Source organism: Atheta coriaria, unplaced genomic scaffold (genome assembly GCF_025399875.1).
Source record: "Atheta coriaria isolate IRGN ID8LTWV9N9 unplaced genomic scaffold, Caltech_Dcor_3.1 hic_scaffold_6_pilon, whole genome shotgun sequence".
In the NCBI taxonomy this organism is placed as follows: domain Eukaryota; kingdom Metazoa; phylum Arthropoda; class Insecta; order Coleoptera; family Staphylinidae; genus Dalotia; species Dalotia coriaria.
In genome coordinates this window covers 11,217,177-11,237,559 of record NW_027045448.1, presented here as the reverse complement: position 1 = coordinate 11,237,559, position 20,383 = coordinate 11,217,177, and the positions used below count along the sequence as shown (strand labels likewise).

The 20,383-nt window shown below is 35.5% G+C and overlaps 3 protein-coding genes across 3 annotated transcripts in view; 2 read left to right on the top strand and 1 right to left on the bottom strand.

The window, feature by feature from the left end:
* Positions 1-81: 81 nt before the first annotated feature.
* LOC135794910 (MAPK regulated corepressor interacting protein 2) lies at positions 82-2,562 on the bottom strand. The gene is made up of 5 exons (XM_065306397.1): positions 2,120-2,562; positions 1,754-1,865; positions 1,565-1,695; positions 1,436-1,504; positions 82-1,244 (listed from the first exon to the last, which is right to left on the bottom strand). Exons 1-5 carry the CDS (start codon positions 2,166-2,168, stop codon positions 1,111-1,113), a joined length of 495 nt encoding a protein of 164 aa, XP_065162469.1. The 5' UTR covers positions 2,169-2,562; the 3' UTR covers positions 82-1,110.
* Positions 2,563-3,142: 580 nt separating this feature from the next.
* On the top strand, positions 3,143-4,536 carry LOC135794909 (leucine-rich repeat-containing protein 59). Its single transcript, XM_065306396.1, has 3 exons — positions 3,143-3,432; positions 3,499-3,558; positions 3,626-4,536. The coding sequence occupies exons 1-3, from the start codon at positions 3,334-3,336 to the stop codon at positions 4,442-4,444; spliced, it is 978 nt and encodes a 325-aa protein (XP_065162468.1). The 5' UTR covers positions 3,143-3,333; the 3' UTR covers positions 4,445-4,536.
* Positions 4,537-15,763: 11,227 nt separating this feature from the next.
* LOC135793685 (cysteine-rich motor neuron 1 protein-like) overlaps positions 15,764-20,383 on the top strand; it is a 143,452-nt gene continuing 138,832 nt past the window's right edge. The window contains exons 1-2 of the mRNA XM_065304746.1: positions 15,764-15,821; positions 18,491-18,555. The gene's annotated coding sequence lies outside the window, so the exon portion shown is untranslated. The remainder of the gene's footprint in view (positions 15,822-18,490; positions 18,556-20,383) is intronic.

Sequence of the window (20,383 nt, the reverse complement as noted above, 5' to 3'; positions counted from 1 at the left end):
TTGTAGACAATCCAAAACACATGGAATAGAGATAAACATTTTGAACTGTAAATTAAGATCACAATAAATATTTAGATACCATAAGTAATAATTATATATTTTGTAATTTGTACTTTTCTCATATAAAAACAATCGAAAGCACATAACAAAAATCAATCAATATTAATCATATATACATCAACAATGATATGCAAACATTTAACAAATAACATCCTGTAAGAATAATCATCTTCGCACATGCATACACATTCATACCTCCTATCACTTAATCACAGCAGTAATACACTTCTCAATATGTCTTACACCGTGCGTCAGCCTAATAAGGAAGCGCTCAATTTACATTTGTACTCAATAAACAGTAGATACTATTCGTAAACATACGAACTATAATCTATACGCGCAGAATTAATAAATTAACTTATCCAGCGCGTACAAATGAATTAAAAAATACATGTGCTTTTGTCAAAGAAATACAATAAAAGCACATGCTTCTTAATTGAAAGTATTTCTATGTCTAACATGTTCAAATGAACATACATACTGTTATTTATGCAGATCAACTTTGCAAAACAATCGCTATTCTGTGTGCGAGAGAAATTGTTATAAATAACATAAAAATGGTTCATAAGCAATTTTACAACAATTTGATTGCTTGCAGCTACTTATCTGCTTGTTAACTTATTGTGTTCTCTCTTTTATAGAGAAGTTATTACAGTATAGTTTTTATACAAAGTTATCAGTTGAGATAATATGGCATGTCACGTTAAACACAGCAAGTTGTGTCCAACGAAAGTACTTTACCTAAATCCATCATTTAATTATGTCCAATCACAGTTACGTTTCTCTTTGCTTTGAAGTTATCAAAATAGTTAACTCACTGTATGTTCATTATTCATTTACATTGGCAAAAGTATTGTGCAATAATTACTTAATATTGAAGTCAGCCTTTCGTTCTATTCTACAACATAACAAAAACGGTAATAAATGAAAGAAGTGTTATAGACAAAAGGTAAGAACCAAAAATTGTAATTTTTAAAATATGGGTGGGTGGAATTAAATTTAGACGTTATTTTTCTTGTGATGCTTCTTCAATTGAAGTTTGAGCGACTTTCAACTGGTTGTTGTGTTCACTGAATTCGTGATGTAGGTGTACAGTCGTTTGCCCCACCATGATTCCAAATCGAATGGTTTGAAGTCTGATAGATTTACTTGATCATCTTCATAGTAATACACTGAATTATCGCCTAAAAAATAACATTCCACGATTAGATAAAAATATAACAATGTTTTAAACTCACGACTGATTATTACGTGAAAACATTAAAAATACTCTACTATTTTTGAATGTCACAGGACGATAATAATTATCATAAGACTATGACTCAATTTTTTGGAATTCAGCCAAAATAAACAACTTTTTGAAATAAATACATACTGCGAGGGCTTGAGCTGCCATCGGAAGAATTCGCGTGAAGATCTAGCTCTGAACAAACACAATTCCATGCTAAAACAAAGAATTTATCAATTAACAACCAATTTTTCTCTTTACAATGCAATAACATACAATTGCTAACATAATTTACAATTTCTTCATGCTGCGGCGTCACAACTTGCTGTTCGTCATAGTCGTGATGATGGTGGTACCCATTCTGATGCAATTTCTTATTTACATTTTGAAACACTGGTTTAGGTCCCCTGTAATACCACAATACTTTACAATTATCAGTGGATAACACCTCTAGCTATAACTTACTTTACCATAATTTCTTCATTGTTGTTATTAAGGACGTTGTCGTTGTTATTATTGACGATGTGTCCGTTACTATTTGATTTCTTGTTTTTTACTTCAATATTTTGTACCAGTCCTATAAAAACAAATAAGTACCAATATTAAAATGATACCATAATAACTCTATAATAATAAATAATGTATGTAACATGTAAAACCAACTCAAGCAACTAAAGTAATTTAGTTTGCATGCAACAATGATAATAACAATGCAAATTTTAGAACAATTCAATGACAATTTTGAAAAGCCAGTATTACACAATGAAATCATTTACTTCAAATTGGAAATATTTAAAAATTTCTCTATAAATGATGCTTTTTCAAACTTACCCCTTCGCGTTTTTGCTACAATTTTGCTTGGTCCTTTAACGTTATACATTTTGATCAACAAAATGGTACACCGACAATGATTACACAATGAATAACTTGCAAGACTATGGAGCTGAACAGTATTGCGGATTTGCACAGCTTCCAAACAAAAATTTACGAATGTTTTGCTGTTGTGTAATCATTTAACTCGGCGCACTGTTCAGTCGGCACCATGGATTACCGCACACACATGTGGACTGACATTTCGAACGTCACGAGAACGCGGAGAGAACAGAAATGCGGCTCGCATTCGAATATGTGCTCTGTCTTGACTGTCGCTCCTGACGACACTGTCTATAATCTACATTTCATTTTAGTTTGCCGAGTAGCAACTAGACCAACGCATTGAGCGTTTACAACCAGATATTGGTTGGGAAAGCATGTGACGGGTATTACAGGCGTGACCGGCAACGTCGTTTTGGAATCGAAACCGAAGTTTGGTAAAACAGGATGGAATGTTATCAAATAGATAACAAGGAATTTACAAGGGCAAACAGAAAGGACAAAATAATTCAGAAGTTTGAATGCATGTATCGGATTTTAAAATATTTGCATAAACAGTTAATTTTGAAATGGGTACCATTTTTGGTACAGTATCATTTGGTCACTTTTCTAACCTATAAAACATGAAAAGAAATCTGTCTTTTAATTTTTATAGGATTTCTAAAGAAACTAAGATGTTATACTTATCCCAAAGGTTTTTACAATGTTTTACATTACAATTGGAACTTATTCAATTATTAGTTAAAAATATTATATATTATAAATTTGAAAGTTTGGGAACATTTACTCTAGATTTATAGCAAATAACGTAGAGTATTATTCTGTATATTTAACAATCATTTTAGATAAAAATACAGATTTTAATTATTTTAAAATTGTAATCAGCAAACAAAGAATTCAATGTTAATCATTCGATAATTTTACTGGATCCGTAAAGTATCCATGATCCGGTCCCCACCAAATTTTCAAAACGTCCAACTACAAACAGCTGCGCCTGTTGTGACGTGTCGCCCGTGTTTGTTTTGATCGGTCGCCAAGCCGGCAAACTTTTGTCAATTATTTGAAACAAAAACTGAGTTGCTCTTTAAAGAAAATCAGAGTTTGCTCTCATCGAATGATTTGTCAAAATTGATTGTTATTTGCTCACCGAAATACGAAATAAATCCCGAAGAATGGCGCCGACAACGAAAATCAATCTTGCCGATAAAGTGGACGATGGCGAAATGGACCTCAGCATGTGCGATTTGCAAGAAGTACCTGTGAAGGAAATTGTCAGTATACATTATTATAAAATCCTCCTATAGAATAATTTATCTTGCACTTTACTGCTTTAATAGGCTGCCTATCGGAAGGTCTGGAGTTTGGATCTTTCGAACAACCATCTCACACAATTATCTGTAAGAACTCCTCATTTATATGAAATTTCTGCTGCAAATATTTAATTGTTGTCTTCTTCTGATGTAGAAAGCATTCCCTACTTTGACAAATCTCACAAAATTAGACTTGAGTAAGAACAAGTTGAAGAAATTGCCAGATAACTTTGGTGATCTTCATCGTCTAAAGCATTTGGACCTGTACAAGAATGAGTTACAACATTTGCCATTAAGTTTTGGTCAACTGAAGAGTTTAAAATGGCTTGACTTGAAGGACAATCCTCTGGTGCCTGCAATTCAGGAAGCAGCTGGAGATTGTTTAGACACTGCACAATGTCAGGTTTGTGCATCTAATATCATCTACTTTTTCACAAAACTGCGTGAAAAAGTTGATGAAGAAAGAGAAATTAGAGAAAAACAACGACAAAAAGAAAAGGAGCGTCAGAACGAATTGACAGCTCAGAAGTCCAAGTCAAATATTCCAGAAAAGAAGAAGAAAAAGGAACCTAAACTGAGTACATCACAGACTAAAGTGAAATGTGAAGCAACTACAAGTGATGTACAAGTATCCAAAGGTGAACCCCAGGCACAGAAACCAATCAAGCAGAGCAAACGCTCATTTTTCTTCATTTTTATCACGTCATTGCTGCTAATTCTTAGCACTCTATTTGTACTCACTGCATGTGGCTTTGATATGACTATGTTTATCGAAGATGCAGTGGCAACAACATGGTCGAAATCAATTTCGCATTGTCCACAGGCAGTTCAAAATGTCGGCGAAACATTCGCGGATTATTTTCTGTTTGTGCATCGTAAAGTGGGTTATTATTTAGCGAAATCGGAAAACAAGAGCTACCTGAGCATCTTGAATGAGAAAGTCCATGAAATGTACAGTACATTGATACGTTAAATGTATCTGCTCTAAATTTGAAGGTCGAACTATTTTTCTTACTTTCTGTAAATTTGTATCGCTGCATGAATAAATGAAATTCAATGTTTAAATTTGTATTGTTTTCCTAAAGAAGGTTAATATTGTGGAACAATAAAAACTGATTACATCATAATCACGAAGAATTTAACACAAGCCAAAAAAAATTGCACACGATATTGGTCCTATTGTTCTCGAAACAGAGATCAGAGTTGACCGTTTGTCTGACTAGCGTAGAAGGCGCTAAACTCTTGTTCCGTTGGATAAAGCGGCTGTTGTAGGTTCTCTTGTCTGTTCAAGCTGTTGTATGATGATGGACTTCCAGGTGTGGGGTGTCCACTAGGGGGATATACCGGCATGCATCCCAATGTGTTATTACTTTCCTTGGCTGGACAATTTTGATTCTCACGCCACTGAGGAACCTGCTGCTGATGTTGTGACCAACTTGGTGGGTAAACGATGCCGTTGCCTCCTCCACTCATGTTTCGTCCAACACTGTAATTGGAAGGTTGATTGTAACCATTGCCGCCGCCGTCATTGTATCCTCCATATTGAGATGAGGGACGATTGCATACATAGGATTGCGGATACTGATGAGCTTCGTTCGTGCAACCGCGTTGGTATCTGGGATTGAAATCCATTTTGAACAATTATGAATCAATCTTAAGCTATTAAAACTTGCTGGCTCTAAAATGTTCACGGAGAAATGTACAAAAATTTAGATTTGAGTCAAACTAATAGACAAAAAATTTGATATGTCAATTTGAAACTATTCTTCAAACATTCATGGCAATCTAAGTTTTTGCCATAAGTTGTTCTCATGTTTGTCGTAAAGGATGTTACATAGATCGCTTATTTCTTGGGTAAACGTTTATGGCGCAAACAAGTATCCGCGCCTCTATTCAAAAGGGACATAACTGCTTTCGAAATTGCTCGTTAAAGTGAATTTAAAAGCGACAAACGTGCAAATAAATTAAAATACCACATTTTTAGATAAAAAGTTGTTTAAGAACTGAAATTTAAAATTAAATAATAGAAATTCATTAATAAAGTATGTAATTTTAAAACTCGTTCAGTTCAGTTCAGTTTTAGTGTATTTTTAAATGCATACATTTTAAAAAGTTATATTAGTTATTTGGACTGCCTACCTTCAATGCGTGGTGTGAACGTTGTGAACTAAAAATGTTGTTGACGCCAAAGTTATCGCCACACGTAAAAACATCAAAACAAGTTAGTGTTGTGTTCTTGAAGCGAACTTGATCACAAGATAAGACGTGATAAAATCCAGATATACAACAGACACTTTACATTAAAACGTGCGTTAGTTTCGCGTTCGCGTTGGTCGAAGAATGTGTCGAAATCACATTCTACTCATAAGACTCCATATTGTTGTGAATATTAGTGGACCTGAGAAGTGACTTTTAATTACAGTGCATCGTGTCCATCTTTAAATCGTGCCGAATCTCGTCACCAACAATTGCTGGTAAGAATAACTAAAACCTTACATTAAAATTGTTGCGAACCAAGAGCATTCAGGGCATTTAATTGATTAAATCATACTGAAATGTGTAATCGCGTAAACTCGAATCGAAATTAAATGCCCCGGGGTAATTTGCTGTCGAGACCTACCCCAACCGATTGGACCGCAAGCAAACGCGAGTTTTTCAATAACAACGTTGCGGAAGTTGGGAGCGAACGTCGTGCGATTATACGGCTACCTGAGGAAATATAAAACAATGCGACGCAAGCGCTCATTTCCAGCGCGTTCGCGGGCGCACAAGAGCACGCAGGCGGCGAACGAGCCGCCTCGTTCGCCTCGACCGCCGCCACACTCAGTTCCACCTATATTCTACCCCGAAGCGGACGGATACGCATTCGCGCTCCATCCCTCGACCCTACGAGCTCGACGCGTGCGTGTGCAGTCGCGTGCTCCACCACCACCACTCTCTTCCTGCCCCCGGCATTCAGTGAAACTCAACTAAAGTCTCCGGCACGATTTTGCACTGTTTTGTGCGTGTGAATAAATAAATTACACTAATTTAGGAGTACCTAACTTTCTCTGGTAGTTTGTCTAGTTTTTGATGTGTTTGAAACAATACCCAGCAACGTAAACATTCATAAAATGTTTGTGTAATTTTAAATCATACAATACAAACTAAACCTCCGAATTGCTTGGATTATTCACGACGGTGATGTACGACTTACCACCAGAGGGTAAATTGTATTACCGGTAAACATTTGCGCGGCAGCAATTCGTAACGCTAATTCGGAGTTATTGGCGCTTTGCGATCAAATCGTTAATTGGCGATTTGTCTTCGGGGTGTGTGTCGTTGGTGTCTTCGGAGCGCGCTATCGTGATGTAATTTTCGGCTGATATGAGCGCGTAATGTGATTTGCCCAAGTTTGTGGCGGTGAACAAAATGAGAGGTGCTTTAGTGTTGGCTCTCGTTGCATTCATCGCGTTTTGTGGCGGCTTCACAGCGCCTACTTGCATCTGCGACAAACGTGAATGTGAAATTATCAACGAGGTAGACTGTCCAGGTCTTGGAGTCATCGTTTGGGATCCTTGCGAGTAAGTGAAAAGAAAAAAAACGCGGTATTTTTTCTTTTTATTTGATACAAATACGTTTAATTTAACTTTTATGTGAGCAACGGTTACAAGCTAGGCAGGAGCTCTTATTAACTTTTCATAAGTATTAAACTGTTTGAGCATAGTCATATTGATGTGTTGTTGGCCTACGAGTAAGATAAACCCGCCAATCAAACCAGGATCAACTTGTTCCACAGTTTCAGCTGTTTTGCCTGGTAGAAATTTGGTTAAAATCTGCATCAGTTTTTCTTTCTGTGCGGGTTTCATAGGCCTTGCTGATATGATCGCACACTTTACCACACCTCGATGCACCGTGATCATCTCAATGTATGCAGAAATCACAGCTGGCAATAGTTTTAGACGTTTGTTTTCTGTCATTGTTACCAGAAAATTATAACTTATATCGTTTATTCCTAACTGTTTAAATGCTCCTATTGCTTCCATTTTTAAAGACATCTTTGTATTTGGTGCAAGTAGAAATTCACGCAGTTTGGTATCATTTGCAAATGTATCTCGAATCTTGATCAAATCTTGCTCTACTACTTCCAATTTATTTTGTTTACTGGCAGCCGAATATAAGGCTCCCGCGTAGGCGCCCTTCATGCCTCCGAATTGAATTGGTGGTCTCACCAAAGGAGAAACTGGTGCACCACCAGTGGGTCCTCCCATATCTGGTGGAACAGATGATCCTCCAGGAGCAGCCGGTGGTGTTCCTCCTCCGGTTGGTGGGGGAGCCACTGTTCCCGAAGAGCCTCCTCCTCCAGCTGCTGGGGGTACTCCGGTTGTTCCTGATGAATCCGCGGATTTGTTACCCCCGGTAGTGAATTTTGCCAGATTTGGCGCAATAGGTGATCCTCCTGGGGGTATTGGCGGTTTGTCTCCTCCGGATGATCCTGATGAGTCTCCGGGTTTGTCGTCCGCGGCAGCACGTCTGACAATAATGCGTCTAGCGGCCACAGGGCCGACAATATTCCATTGCTGTCTATCTCGATGCCATTCAAAACTGCTTGGTGGCCAGTATCGAGCAATTCCTGCATAAGTTCGTCTAGGATTGAGAGGAGCTCCTCTAGAATATTCACCGCTGTTGCCGTTGTGGAGTATTGGTATGATGGTTCTAGAAAAGTTTCCATTTGACGTTCTGCGCAATGGCACCTGTCTGTTTGAAATGGCGACAATTTTAACTGTCTGTCTGGATGTTGTTCTGCACCCAAACGTTGTTACTGTAGGTAAACACACACTGGAAGTTGTGGGGCACGCCTGATCTGATGGTGAGGTGGATATTTTGAGGAATTTTAATCCGGTGTAGAAATCACCAGTTGTAATTGATCGTGAAAGGAACAGGCTAATTCGCGTAGTGCATGCCATAACTCTTAAACATATTTTGTTACCGTGTTGATGAGAACGAATGAAATTTTTAAAATTACCTATTCTTGTGACAGAACAATCGATTGTTTCCAAGGTTATATAGAGTTGTTTAGTTAGGTATTATATCGTATAATAAACAAACAAAAGCGTTTGCTGCTTTAATCTAGTAGGCAGAATTTCTAACGTAGTAATGTATGTAGTGAGGGTTCTGCATCTTTTTAAATTGCTTGTAAATAAGGCGCTCGATTTGAACAAACATTAAAATATGTAATTTAATTGCCAATATTTTGCTCAGGATATGAACTAACAACACAAGCACGATCAGCCGTACTCGAGTTCTATACTTTAATGAAATATTGCTCTCGTAAATTGTGTACATGTTGGAGGAATATCACCTTTACACTCGATAGTGCACTTTACAGTACACGAAATATTCGATAGATCACCGCTAAAGTCTCCCTAGATGCCTACCATTATTCGCATTATCAGCAATTTCTAACAAACTTCAGAAGTTAATAAATAGCTATATATTCCTCCATATTTAACTAATATAAACATACTTTAAGTACACCAAATGATAAAAACAAAGATATACATTAAAAATCAATAAAATGAATTTATATTTTTAATATTGCATTTTATTGTTTTAGTGGAAAAGTTTTAAGTATTTAATCGTAATTTTAGCGAGGATAATTGAAAAGTTAAACCAACATTTAAACTTTTATTTAGTAAATATTAAAAACAAATACAAATGTTACAGTTCACATCGTGAAAATTCCGGGTAAAAAATACACATGGGTTTTTACACTCTTGTTATACTTATGTTTTTTGATCGACATTTTAAATATTAAAAGTTAATTGAATTTATATGCGGTTGTTAACTTCATGTACTAAACTAGCTTAAAATAGTAACTCTGTGCTATTAGATTTATTAATTGAATTTGCATATAAAAATAATTTGTAATTATTCGTTTCGAGCTTTTTTGCTAATGCAATTGTAATCTGTCCATTTCCAAAATTGCATATGTTCGTAATCACATTTAAAATTACATTATCTATGAATACACGCGTGATGTTTTCAAAATACTATATAGTATACTCCACTATCAAAATGCAGTGTGAAAACAAGCACAAAATGAATTTTCCGCGTTCGCCGCACGCCCTGCAACCATGCTAATCGCTTGATCCTTTTGTAAATACCGATCTAAATGCATGCGGAGGCGCTGCCGGTACCGCGGCTGCGAACGGCGGCAGATAATAAGTACAGGATTATTAAAGAATATTGCCGAGGTGCACGTGAAATATCTCAACCACCATTAGTGGCGAACGATGCATAGAGTGCAATATCTAATACCGGAATCAAGACTGTCTCAGGTTTCTGTGTTCTGAAAGATGAAGAGTAGAAATGAGCAAACAAGCAAGGTAGACAAAATGTTTTTGATATTGATGTTAAGCTGTTTGTGTGTACCTATCATTATGGTTAGGAGAGTAAGTGCTATTCAAAGTTTAAAATAGTAAAAAACGTTTGTTTACTGTTGTTATGACAACGTTAACCAAACATACTCCCCCTTTTGGTAAAACGTAGTTTTATTACATTAGGATACCATTTATAACTTCAAAAGTAATACTAAAAATTTTAAGAGATGGCGCTTGCATAGAGAAATGAATATAACGCATAATTGAACGCATAAATAACATCCCCACATTTATGTAGTATTTCCACACACACTTTTACGTTGCAGAAATTGATTGATTCTACCCTCTATCAAATTTCCAATCTCTCATCTTCCATCATTGCATCCATTGCAGCAACGTACGATGGAGGTTGTCGTGTAGCGCGGGTGCAAAATGTATTTTGCCCCGGACACAACATCATACCGATGATGCAGTGTGAGTAAAATGCAATATCCGTGCAACGAACATGAATCGAACCCGTTCATAATCATCACCACTCAATATCTCGCACACATCCACGTCGCATTCACATTCAACGTTTTTTTTTTTGGTAGCACCGAAACAAATTGCATGTTTTTCATCCTAATAATAGAACTTTTGTATGTATTCAAGAAGGTTTTATTTTTGTTTACCAACTGTTAATGTCATTTTAGCCAAATTTTATTAGCGCATTGAATTTCGTCCTACTTTCAAGTTTGTGAGACCTGCGAGTTTGCTTGCCTCCCGACTGTCTCTTTCAATTTAACCTCTTGTCAAACCCTTGCGTGCACCGACTTGTTTCTTCAAGAGTATTGTCTGACATAAACTTGTATCTACTGCTACACCTACCTTTTTTTTTATATAACTCCAAGCGACAGGCAAACATTAAATTTAATTTGAAATGTTTTCACTCGATATGCTGTTTCCGTACGGAAGAAAACAAAAAATGAATAATTATTATTATTAAAGCAAGAGATGATGTAATATAAAATAACATCGCATAATTGTACTGTTCCAGGTTGTTAGAATTTGTTTCACGAGAAGACGGAAATGCTAGGAGAATTATTACGCCGTCGAGCGATCATTGTCCGATGCATTTTTAATAATAAAAATGTTTCTTGCGAGTTTCTGCTTTCTGCTACGTGCAACGAGCTTTGCCATGTGTTATGGCAATGGCGACGAGCCAGAACGAGAGTGTAATATGAGAATTGACTTGGAATATCGCGCGCACGTCGACAACGTTGGATTTTTTTTCATTTTCCTCTTGTAGTTTTGCATTTCATTTCAATCTTGAAATAACTTTTTATATATTCATTGAAATTATCTTTAAAGCATCTAATTGCAATGTCGGACTAATTAAAAGTTAGGAAAAAAAATTATAATGAACATTTTGCTAAAATTATGTGCCTTCCGGCAGTCTTGGCGTAAAACACAAAATTAACGAGTTTTCATTGTGATATTTTGTGGTCATTTGTTGGCATTTTCATTGTTGCTTGCCTCTGTTGTCACATTTAACCAAATATGAAACTGACAGGCTTTAAACCTACGTGGGTCAAGGTTATGTTGATGTATGATACAAAGAACATGTTCAAAAAGAAAGATTAAAAGATGGAGGCTATGTGAAATGTTATTTTTTTATTTATGAGGTTGACATTTATGTAGAGAGGTTGATAAAATTGATTGATATATTATTTTTATAATTTAAGAAAAGCAAACAACATTATTCTTGGGGTTTATAAAATTATTTTCGGCAATATACATTATATAAACCGCAATCTTGATATGCTCATCATCGTTAACAACATCATCTGCACAACTTTGCATTACCAGCGTAAAATACTCAGGTGGATGGTGGTTTGTGGGTGGTTGCTTGAGAGATCATCACTGCCGCCTCCATCGCTACGAGACGCTCCTGAGAGATATGTCAGCAAACTCGATCGGGTTTTGTGTTTATAACGGAAATGATTAATCACTCTCCGCAAATCTTTGCTCGCTACAAACCAAACACCGCCTCACTGCTTACTTGCAATGATTGAGTAGAAAACTTATAAATATTTAATGGTGATTTCGGCATTCTTAAATATTTTAAAGCAATTTAAAACTTTGTCAACTGTTGATTATGCTCAGTTAAGTTTTACCAGCTTAGTTAGTTAGGTGTCTAACACTGCTTGTGAATCAATAAGCGTATGATTGGTCTGGTGTTTGATATAATCTGCTTATTACTTCCCCTTCTTCGGCTAGTCACCTGAGTGCGTACGTCTTTCCACCCCCCTTTCACTTACCCCACGAAATTTTCCCGCGTCTACACGTCAATCCGGTGCGGCCGTGAAACATCAATTTTCGGCGACGACAGCGTGTCGTTTTGGCGAAGAGGGTAAATGTTCCTCTCTGCTGATGCTGGCGAAAGCTGCCTGAGCCCGCACGTACGACTTAATTAATTTCTAATGCGCCTATTGGAGACGAAATCTCATTAATAATGTGAAAACTAGTTTTTCATCGAACGACGACATAAACGCGCAGACGATATCTGTCCGTGGAGATACATTTTGCATATTTATTACCCGGTTTATGCGCGCAATTCATTCTTAATGGGAGTTTATTTATTTATTGCACCTGAAAGCGTGTTACATTATTCAACCGAGTGCAAAATAACAACAATGTAACCTAATTCTGTGTGCTTATTAACTTGGAATTAAATCGCAGCTGTTTACCTCCCCTTTTAATTTACTTTAGTAATCTTTAAGAAATGTAGTAAAAATTTTAATCTTGGCTTGGAAAGCAAGTTTTTTGGTGTTGTTTTTTTGTTGAAACCTTCTGGAGCAGACTTCTGTTTTTATTTTAACATTTTTATGGTTGTGGGATTCGGTATCCAAGTATAACGTTTTCTTTAATTTTTTTTTTAATTTTGAAAAATAATGGTCAAACAATAATAATTTATTTTATGATAAAAACTAGATTTGCTATCAATTTTTGAGGTTACATTCAAATTTTAAATTAAAATACCGCAAATTTGTTTTCAAATATGTAAAAGCAATATGATTTTTGAAATGCTTGCGGTTCCTCGTATTATAATAAATAATAAATAAATAATTGCTTTTTATTTATTGAGGTTAAATTGTATTTTCCAGTGAAAAAAAAACGGAATTAAAACATTTATATTAAATTCTATTAATTTAATTAACATGTTTACTTAATTTATCATATTTCTATTTTAAACATCAAAAGGTTTTTTTACCTTTGTTATCATTTTATTTATTAAACATTCCATTAAATCCGGCTGCTGAGTTCTATATTAAAAAATACCCTTTTTTCTACACAATGCAATTCTAAAGATATGACTCTGGTTTTATTGAATATTTCAAAGCAAATTTAGCATATTTATTATTTACTTAGAAAATGAGGTTTATTAAAGGTATGTGTGCGTCTATTCATTTCTTGGCGAGTATACGCTGAGAGCGAAAATAAAGGCGCACATAAAGATGAAATTGGAGTGTATTATTCCAAGATGCAAAACGGGAAAATTTCACCCGCCTTTCGCTGGGGTGTGTTCTGCTTGAGCGGCGTTTACATTAACAACCATGAAGGCACACAGATAGGTACATATATATTAAAATTGCAAATGTTACGTTTTAAGTACGTCATACATTTGGTCTGTCGCGCAAACGCACATCGCACATGGCATATTATTATGCCGGTGTTATAACGAATGCAAATTTACTGTAGATTTTAGAGTACTCGTAGTGCTTATTTTATACGTAAATATCTTTGAGAATTATTAATAACAAGAAATATCAAGTTTTTTAGTGTGGCATCACATTTTTCTGTCATTTATTTATTTTTGACTTAATTAAACATTTTATTGTATTTATTCAATTACTATGTAAATTGTTTTTATTCTCTATGCTTTGAAACTAAAACATCATTATCACGAGTTAATTATCAGGTTGTTAATTACAGCCACAACAATGCAGTTCAATTACAAATGGTGCAGTTTTGCGCAAATGAACACTGAATATCACATCATTTTATTTCAATTTATTTGAGCGCACATATTAAATATTATGCATTTTATATTACGTAAATATCAATTTTAATTTGCATAGTTCATCGCCCTTTGAGTTGAGTAAATTGCATATTTGATAGTCGAAACAATATCCGCTAATTCTCTGGACGCGGAAACGCGACGAACGGTGCAGAAAATAGTGTCGAACAAAAAGTGCTGTCGTAATTGACATTTAATGGACTAAAAATCAATTTTGTCTAATGCACTAACTACGAAACAAAATATAAAAAAAATATTTTATATAAATTTATATTTTGTACTAAAAATATTAAATCGTTTATTATTTTAATGGAATTAGTTTAGATTGAAACTTTCCAGACATACCTATTTATTTTATTAAAATATACATAATGTATGATTCATATTATCTCCACATTTACTACTCAGCGTAATGCAAAACAAGACAAATTGCATTTTAATTCTCGTTTCACCTTCATTACACTAGTATTACGCACACGCCCTCACGCTGCGCTCTCGTGCAATTGCATACTGCATACTGGTTATTATTTCACGTACATTTTCAAAACTATGCGCGTTTGTCGTGCTTTTATTGCTATTATTTCCTCATTTTCCGACTATTAAGAAACATACGCCGCGCGTAACGATGCGCCGCATGCTATGAATGATAAAGAGGTCTTAAAGTGGAGCAGAAGCACTACTATAACCTTTTTTAAACCTTAAAGTAGAAAGAAATTTTCCTGAACCATTAGAAATTAGTTTAGAAAAATAAATTGAATATGCAGACAGCTTACATAAAATGTATGGCACCAAAAAATATAAAATACAAAACGCATTTATTTTAACATAACTAAAACCGGCTTTTCATATGTTTTAATAATTTTCTAGGCTATATTAAGCACGGCGTTTATTAACTTTTCATTTTAACAGTGCAGCCGTTCTATTTTGCAATGGGTTATGATAATCTCTATATAGTATTTGAATATATAAATACAAAGCAAGACTTTCGTGGTTTAATATTTTCCAGAAGGTGAGCTTTACTCGTACATTACATGATATTAAATATACACCCAACTCCAAACCAAAAATAAATATATGCTCGCAATAATTCAGCTATTAACAAGCAGCTAATTTCGAATTTTGCAAAATATATTTGTGTATCTTGAACTTGGATTAAGCATTTATGTAGTGTACAGTAATGTAGTTATTGTGGACTGTTTGTCACGTTCTGTGAAAAGGCGAGGTTTCGTGATTCGAATTGTGCCCGCCGGTGAGACCGTCGGCGAACGATTGAGAAATATCGTGCGGCCATGCTTATGTTCGCTATATCGCAAAACCCTACCAACCTATATACCTAGCATTTACCCTCGAAAGCTTTGCGTTTGCTTGCGTTGTCGATACTCGCATACATTCATTGGCTTTTCGGCTACAGGCAAGCCACACTGTTCTTTGCATACAACGAACGCACCGGTTGGAAATGAGAAAATCTATAGCTGAAAACAAGGTCACGAGACGTTTAGACATTAATCCCATTAAACTTGTTCGAAGAAATATCGCAGCAAATACTAAGTCAGGAAGGCAATAACTTTATTTGTCATTAACATAATAGGAACATTTATTGTTGACACAAAAAGCTCAAGTATTCAGGTCGCTGTTGTTATGGTTGAATTTATATTTTGATGTTGTTACAGATGTTGCCAAGAATGCGCTAGAACGGAGGGCGAGCCGTGTGGCGGCGAGCAAGGATTCAGTGGGACCTGTGAACCAGGATTGTCCTGTCAGCAGCCGGGGCCTACGCCCTCTGAGGGCATCTGCAGGCCTATCAACCTCGACGACTTTCCCGACGACACGTGAAACTTACCGATCGCACTCGCTGCCATCGTTGCACGGTCGCCACGCTTTTGAACCAAGCCAAATAATGAGCGTGCGCGGCCAAAGAACCTCGACAAGTAAGTAAAGCAGGCTTAAGATTAACATAAACATAATCCATCATTGTGTACCGTCATACCGCCAAGTCATCTGCTGTCAATTTCAGGTTGTATGTACAAAATTTACGCTGTTTTTACATGCGCGCATATTTATATTCAAAATTCTAACTTGAAAAGTTTTTTGGAACACTTTTGATACATCAATCATATTTTCCGCTTCAGTTTTGTGTAGCTGCGTAGTGTACTTTTAGATATATTTGCTCTCGGCTTGCCTAAACACATACAAATTGCTTTGAATATTGTACTTTGGGTATTTGCAAACAATATGCGAACACATTGCCGAAATCGTAAAATATTCACAGTCGAGTTTCACTTAAATAAATTTGAATTTGTCGGCTGATACGTCCATTGGGTGGGTTACATGCGTGCTAGGCGAAGACCGAGGAAAAATGGGAATATCAGCGAATTGAATTTGTATCGACAAACATTCATCGTGTTTTTTTCCTGCATGCGACGCGTGTGTTTTGTAAATTTTTCGATTGAATTGAGGGAGGCTGCATTTTGATACGCAATGTGTAGATTGAGGATTACATTATAACAACGTGGATGCTTTTCAAATGCAATTATCTATCCTGTATTCAATTTGATTGAATTTGTATATGTGCTGAGAAATTTTGGTTTCTCAATTTTACATCGTGAATGTATTAAAGATATTCCACATAGCACACATGTTACATATAACTTTTTAACTTTTTATTTAAATAATACTACGGTGGTCTTCAACTTCTTCTTCAAAATTTACTTATATAACTTTCAAATATTAATTTATCACCTGCGACTATGAATATCTACGTTATTTTAAAATTGCACAATCTAAAGTTGAACAAAAAGTAATTTTTTATTTACTTGGAAACCGATATTCAATTAACATTGAAAGCATTCAGCTACCGTCACTAAACTGCTAATAATTGATGAAATTCAGATATCTAGACGTGGTTGTGGTGAAAACTTCAGAGTTCTCGTCGTTCTCACACTCACTGCAATATTTAGCTTTCATTTTCGAAAAGCTCTACATTCAAATTCCACCGATGTTCACCTAAAAAGCCCTTTCAGCGATATTCTAACTGAAATTGTATTCATATTTGATTAAATCGAATTGAATTGATCATTGCAATAAAATGGAATATTATTTAATGAATATTGTGAATATATTCTGTCAATAACCCTTTAAAATTAAGCGTAAAAGCTCTGCTTTTAGTTTCAAATTGATCATTATACCAAGCATTATGAAAGTTGGTATTACAAAGTCGGCAGTGCGTTGATTTACCGAAGATATCTTGATTGTAATTTGTACGAGCTTGTGCATGGTTAGTTCATGACATCGGGTGCAGGTGCATGAGCAAGTGGCAATAATTAATCCATTGTTCTGCCAGTAAACTGCCAAGTTATTCCATATACATGCAACTCAACTTACCATTTACTCATAGATACTAAGTGCTACCTATTACATGCATAAACGTAACATTAATAGCGATATTATTCAAAGAACTCCTTATTTCACTTTGTATACTTGTCTTTGTTTGAAACTTGTCTTCACAAGTGCCCTCTTAAGGCCACACCCTTGCTTTATTTACGATCTGATTAAATAGTAAACATTTAGAAGATACATTAGAAGTGTCTGCGAGATAGTTTCGCAGCGGGCACTCTACGCGTTGGGTCAGGTTATTAACAACTCTATTAGTATCAGATAATATTAGTTAATGGCTGTTTAGGCTTGTATCTACTGCCAACAGATAGAATATATAAATGCACCTCGGTAGTGCCTTGTCTCGCCGTGCTTCGTCGTGCCTACACACACCATGCATTAGATATACTTGCGTTACGACAAACTGCCGCTAGCTAGTCTAATGGCATAATTCTAATGGTTTCGTTGCTGCGAGGGTTCAAGTTGCAAAGGTAGCTCACACTATCACAATCTCACACTCTGGGAAATATAGTATAGGCGCTACGTGCTTGATGCAAGCGGCAGTTTATGCAAATTTCATTCGATACTAATCAACTGTTAATTTATTTGCATATTGATTTTCGGCTATGTTGCGATGGTAATAACCCACGTAGATTATGGGGGTAATCATATATAAATATATTTATATTTAATTTAAATTGTACATAAATTAAATCGTTGATACATTATTGCTAAATGAAACAAAAAATGCTATAAGAAGTTAATAACGTTAACTTTTTTCCAAGTAGAATAAAAATACCACAATAATAATAAATAATAATAGATTCGTTTAATGAGATTTTTAACACGCACGAAACTAATTTGCTCATTTTTTCTGTATTCTGGCGTTTGTATTAAGCTGCACATTGTTGCTCTGATTTTTTTTATTATTAATCGTTCTAGTGGTAAATATGCTTTTAGTCGGTTACAACTCGAATCTAGGGGAGTTATTTGCCTCGTTTCATGACGAATTTGAAACGAATAACTTATACGAATATATAATTTGTAACATTTATATTAACATAATTATTATTTTGATAATCACATAGCTTAAAATTTATTGGCTTTTGTAACAACTAAATTTCGAGTAGTTTCAAATATATTATTATTTTAAACCTGATTAATTGTTAGGAAGAATTATTTTTAAAGATTAAAATTGTTTAATCAATATTTTTGTTTGTTTCAGAATGGGTTCCACAACTTGTATCTATAAATGCTGTAATATATGAACGCTTTTATGCTTTAATCAAAGTAAGTACTATTTTATAATTATTTACGTAGTTAACACAATCAATTAATATATTTTCGAAACATAAAAACAGATAATGCTATGAGTTGTCGTACATAGGGCAAACATACGATATTCATAAAAACTGCAACATTTACGTTGTTTAATGTTGTCATAGTAAACAAACTCATAACACATCATTAATATCTGTTTTCCTACTTACTTAACTACTGATAGTACTGATAACATCGATTAATTGAAGAGAGTTAAAAGCTCATCATCATTTTATGCTCCAACTCAGTTACTTCACTATTAAAACTATTTGGTTGCGTAAAAGATAAGTAGTTTGTTCAACGAGCGTAAACCCTTTTGATCTGTAAACAACCCTTAGTAAATACGAGTAACATAACTTATTAAATAAATATAATACCTACTCGTATCCGAAAACATACGCCAACAATTCTCATTTGGAATCTGAAACATGTCGGCCCTGTCGAGTTCAGCGCGCAATTGTTATAATATGCTTGTGTCTGCATTGTGTATATCATAAAGTAGGATGCGCGTGAATGGCATGTGTGTGCGGCGTCCCGCTCATAATAAAGTCGCGAGCTGAGAGTGCTCGCCCTGCAGCGATCACTTTGTACCGAAACCGGTAAAATTATACAGTGAAACATTATGCGAATAGGAGGAATACAAGGCTTTCTTTAAACTAATGCGTGGGTGCTTCCTACAATAACAAGAGCAGTTAATTAGGTACTTAATCAATATAACGGTAAATTTGTACCAAAATTAAAATTTTGCAATTACGGTTATAATTTATTGTAATTTAGAATAGTTTTGTTACATCCGGTATTATTTTAATGCTTGAAGTAGAAATGTGAAACAAACACTCGAGTGAAACCGATGTAAACGAAGGGGTTCAAAATTTTATAATCATATAACACATCCATCAAGCGACTGCTTTTGTTGTATCTTCATAGGTTGTTGAAATTCGTTTATTACGTTTAGTTGCAATTGAAATTTATAATTTACATTTATATACCATTTAAAATAACGTGAGTTTATATTATGTGGAGGTGCCGGGCTATGTAGATAAAAATGAATATAAGTAGTGAAAAGTGAAGGTTACATTTTATGACTTACAATGCGTCGACAACAATTCTTCTTTTTATAATATTGTCATGCGTTCTTGTATGAAATCGAAGCACACCTAACGGAAGAAGGTTTCATCTCCGGAGTATTGTGTCGCGCATGCAGATGTTGGTGCTGACGTAACCAACCTGGCAACCTGCCGCCTTCAAAAGACGTTGTCGATGGCAGAGAGAGTGGGGTTGGAACAACCCTTCGGCACTGAATTGCGCACAGTGGCGCGTCTTGTGCTTTCCTTTCGTCCTTTCGTCGGGTGCCATCAACCGCGCGCACGCCGTAAGAGATATCTTCTTCTGCTCTGCTTCGGAAAAGCAAGCGAACATGGAATGGGACATCATTATGTCGTTTATTTATGTTTCGGAATGCTGCAGAGAGGCAGCCGGCTAGCCCGCAGCGGATAACACATGGCGGGCATTAAACGATCCTTTGATCGGAACGCCTGAATGAATGAAGGACGCAGAGCAAACGGCAGCGCTAGGCCACACGATCGAGTACATTATCAAAGGAAAGTTAAACAGAGCTGGCCCCAGGACGAAGGAGCCAGGTGTGCATCGCATGACTACGAACAGTATTCCATGATTTTTCGAGCTTTATTCGAATTGTAAAAACACGGAAAATTAGCAATTTATATAAAATCACCGAGGGAAACGTAATTTATAAATGGATGACTTTATATAAAATTCAGATTGAACTACTCGTATG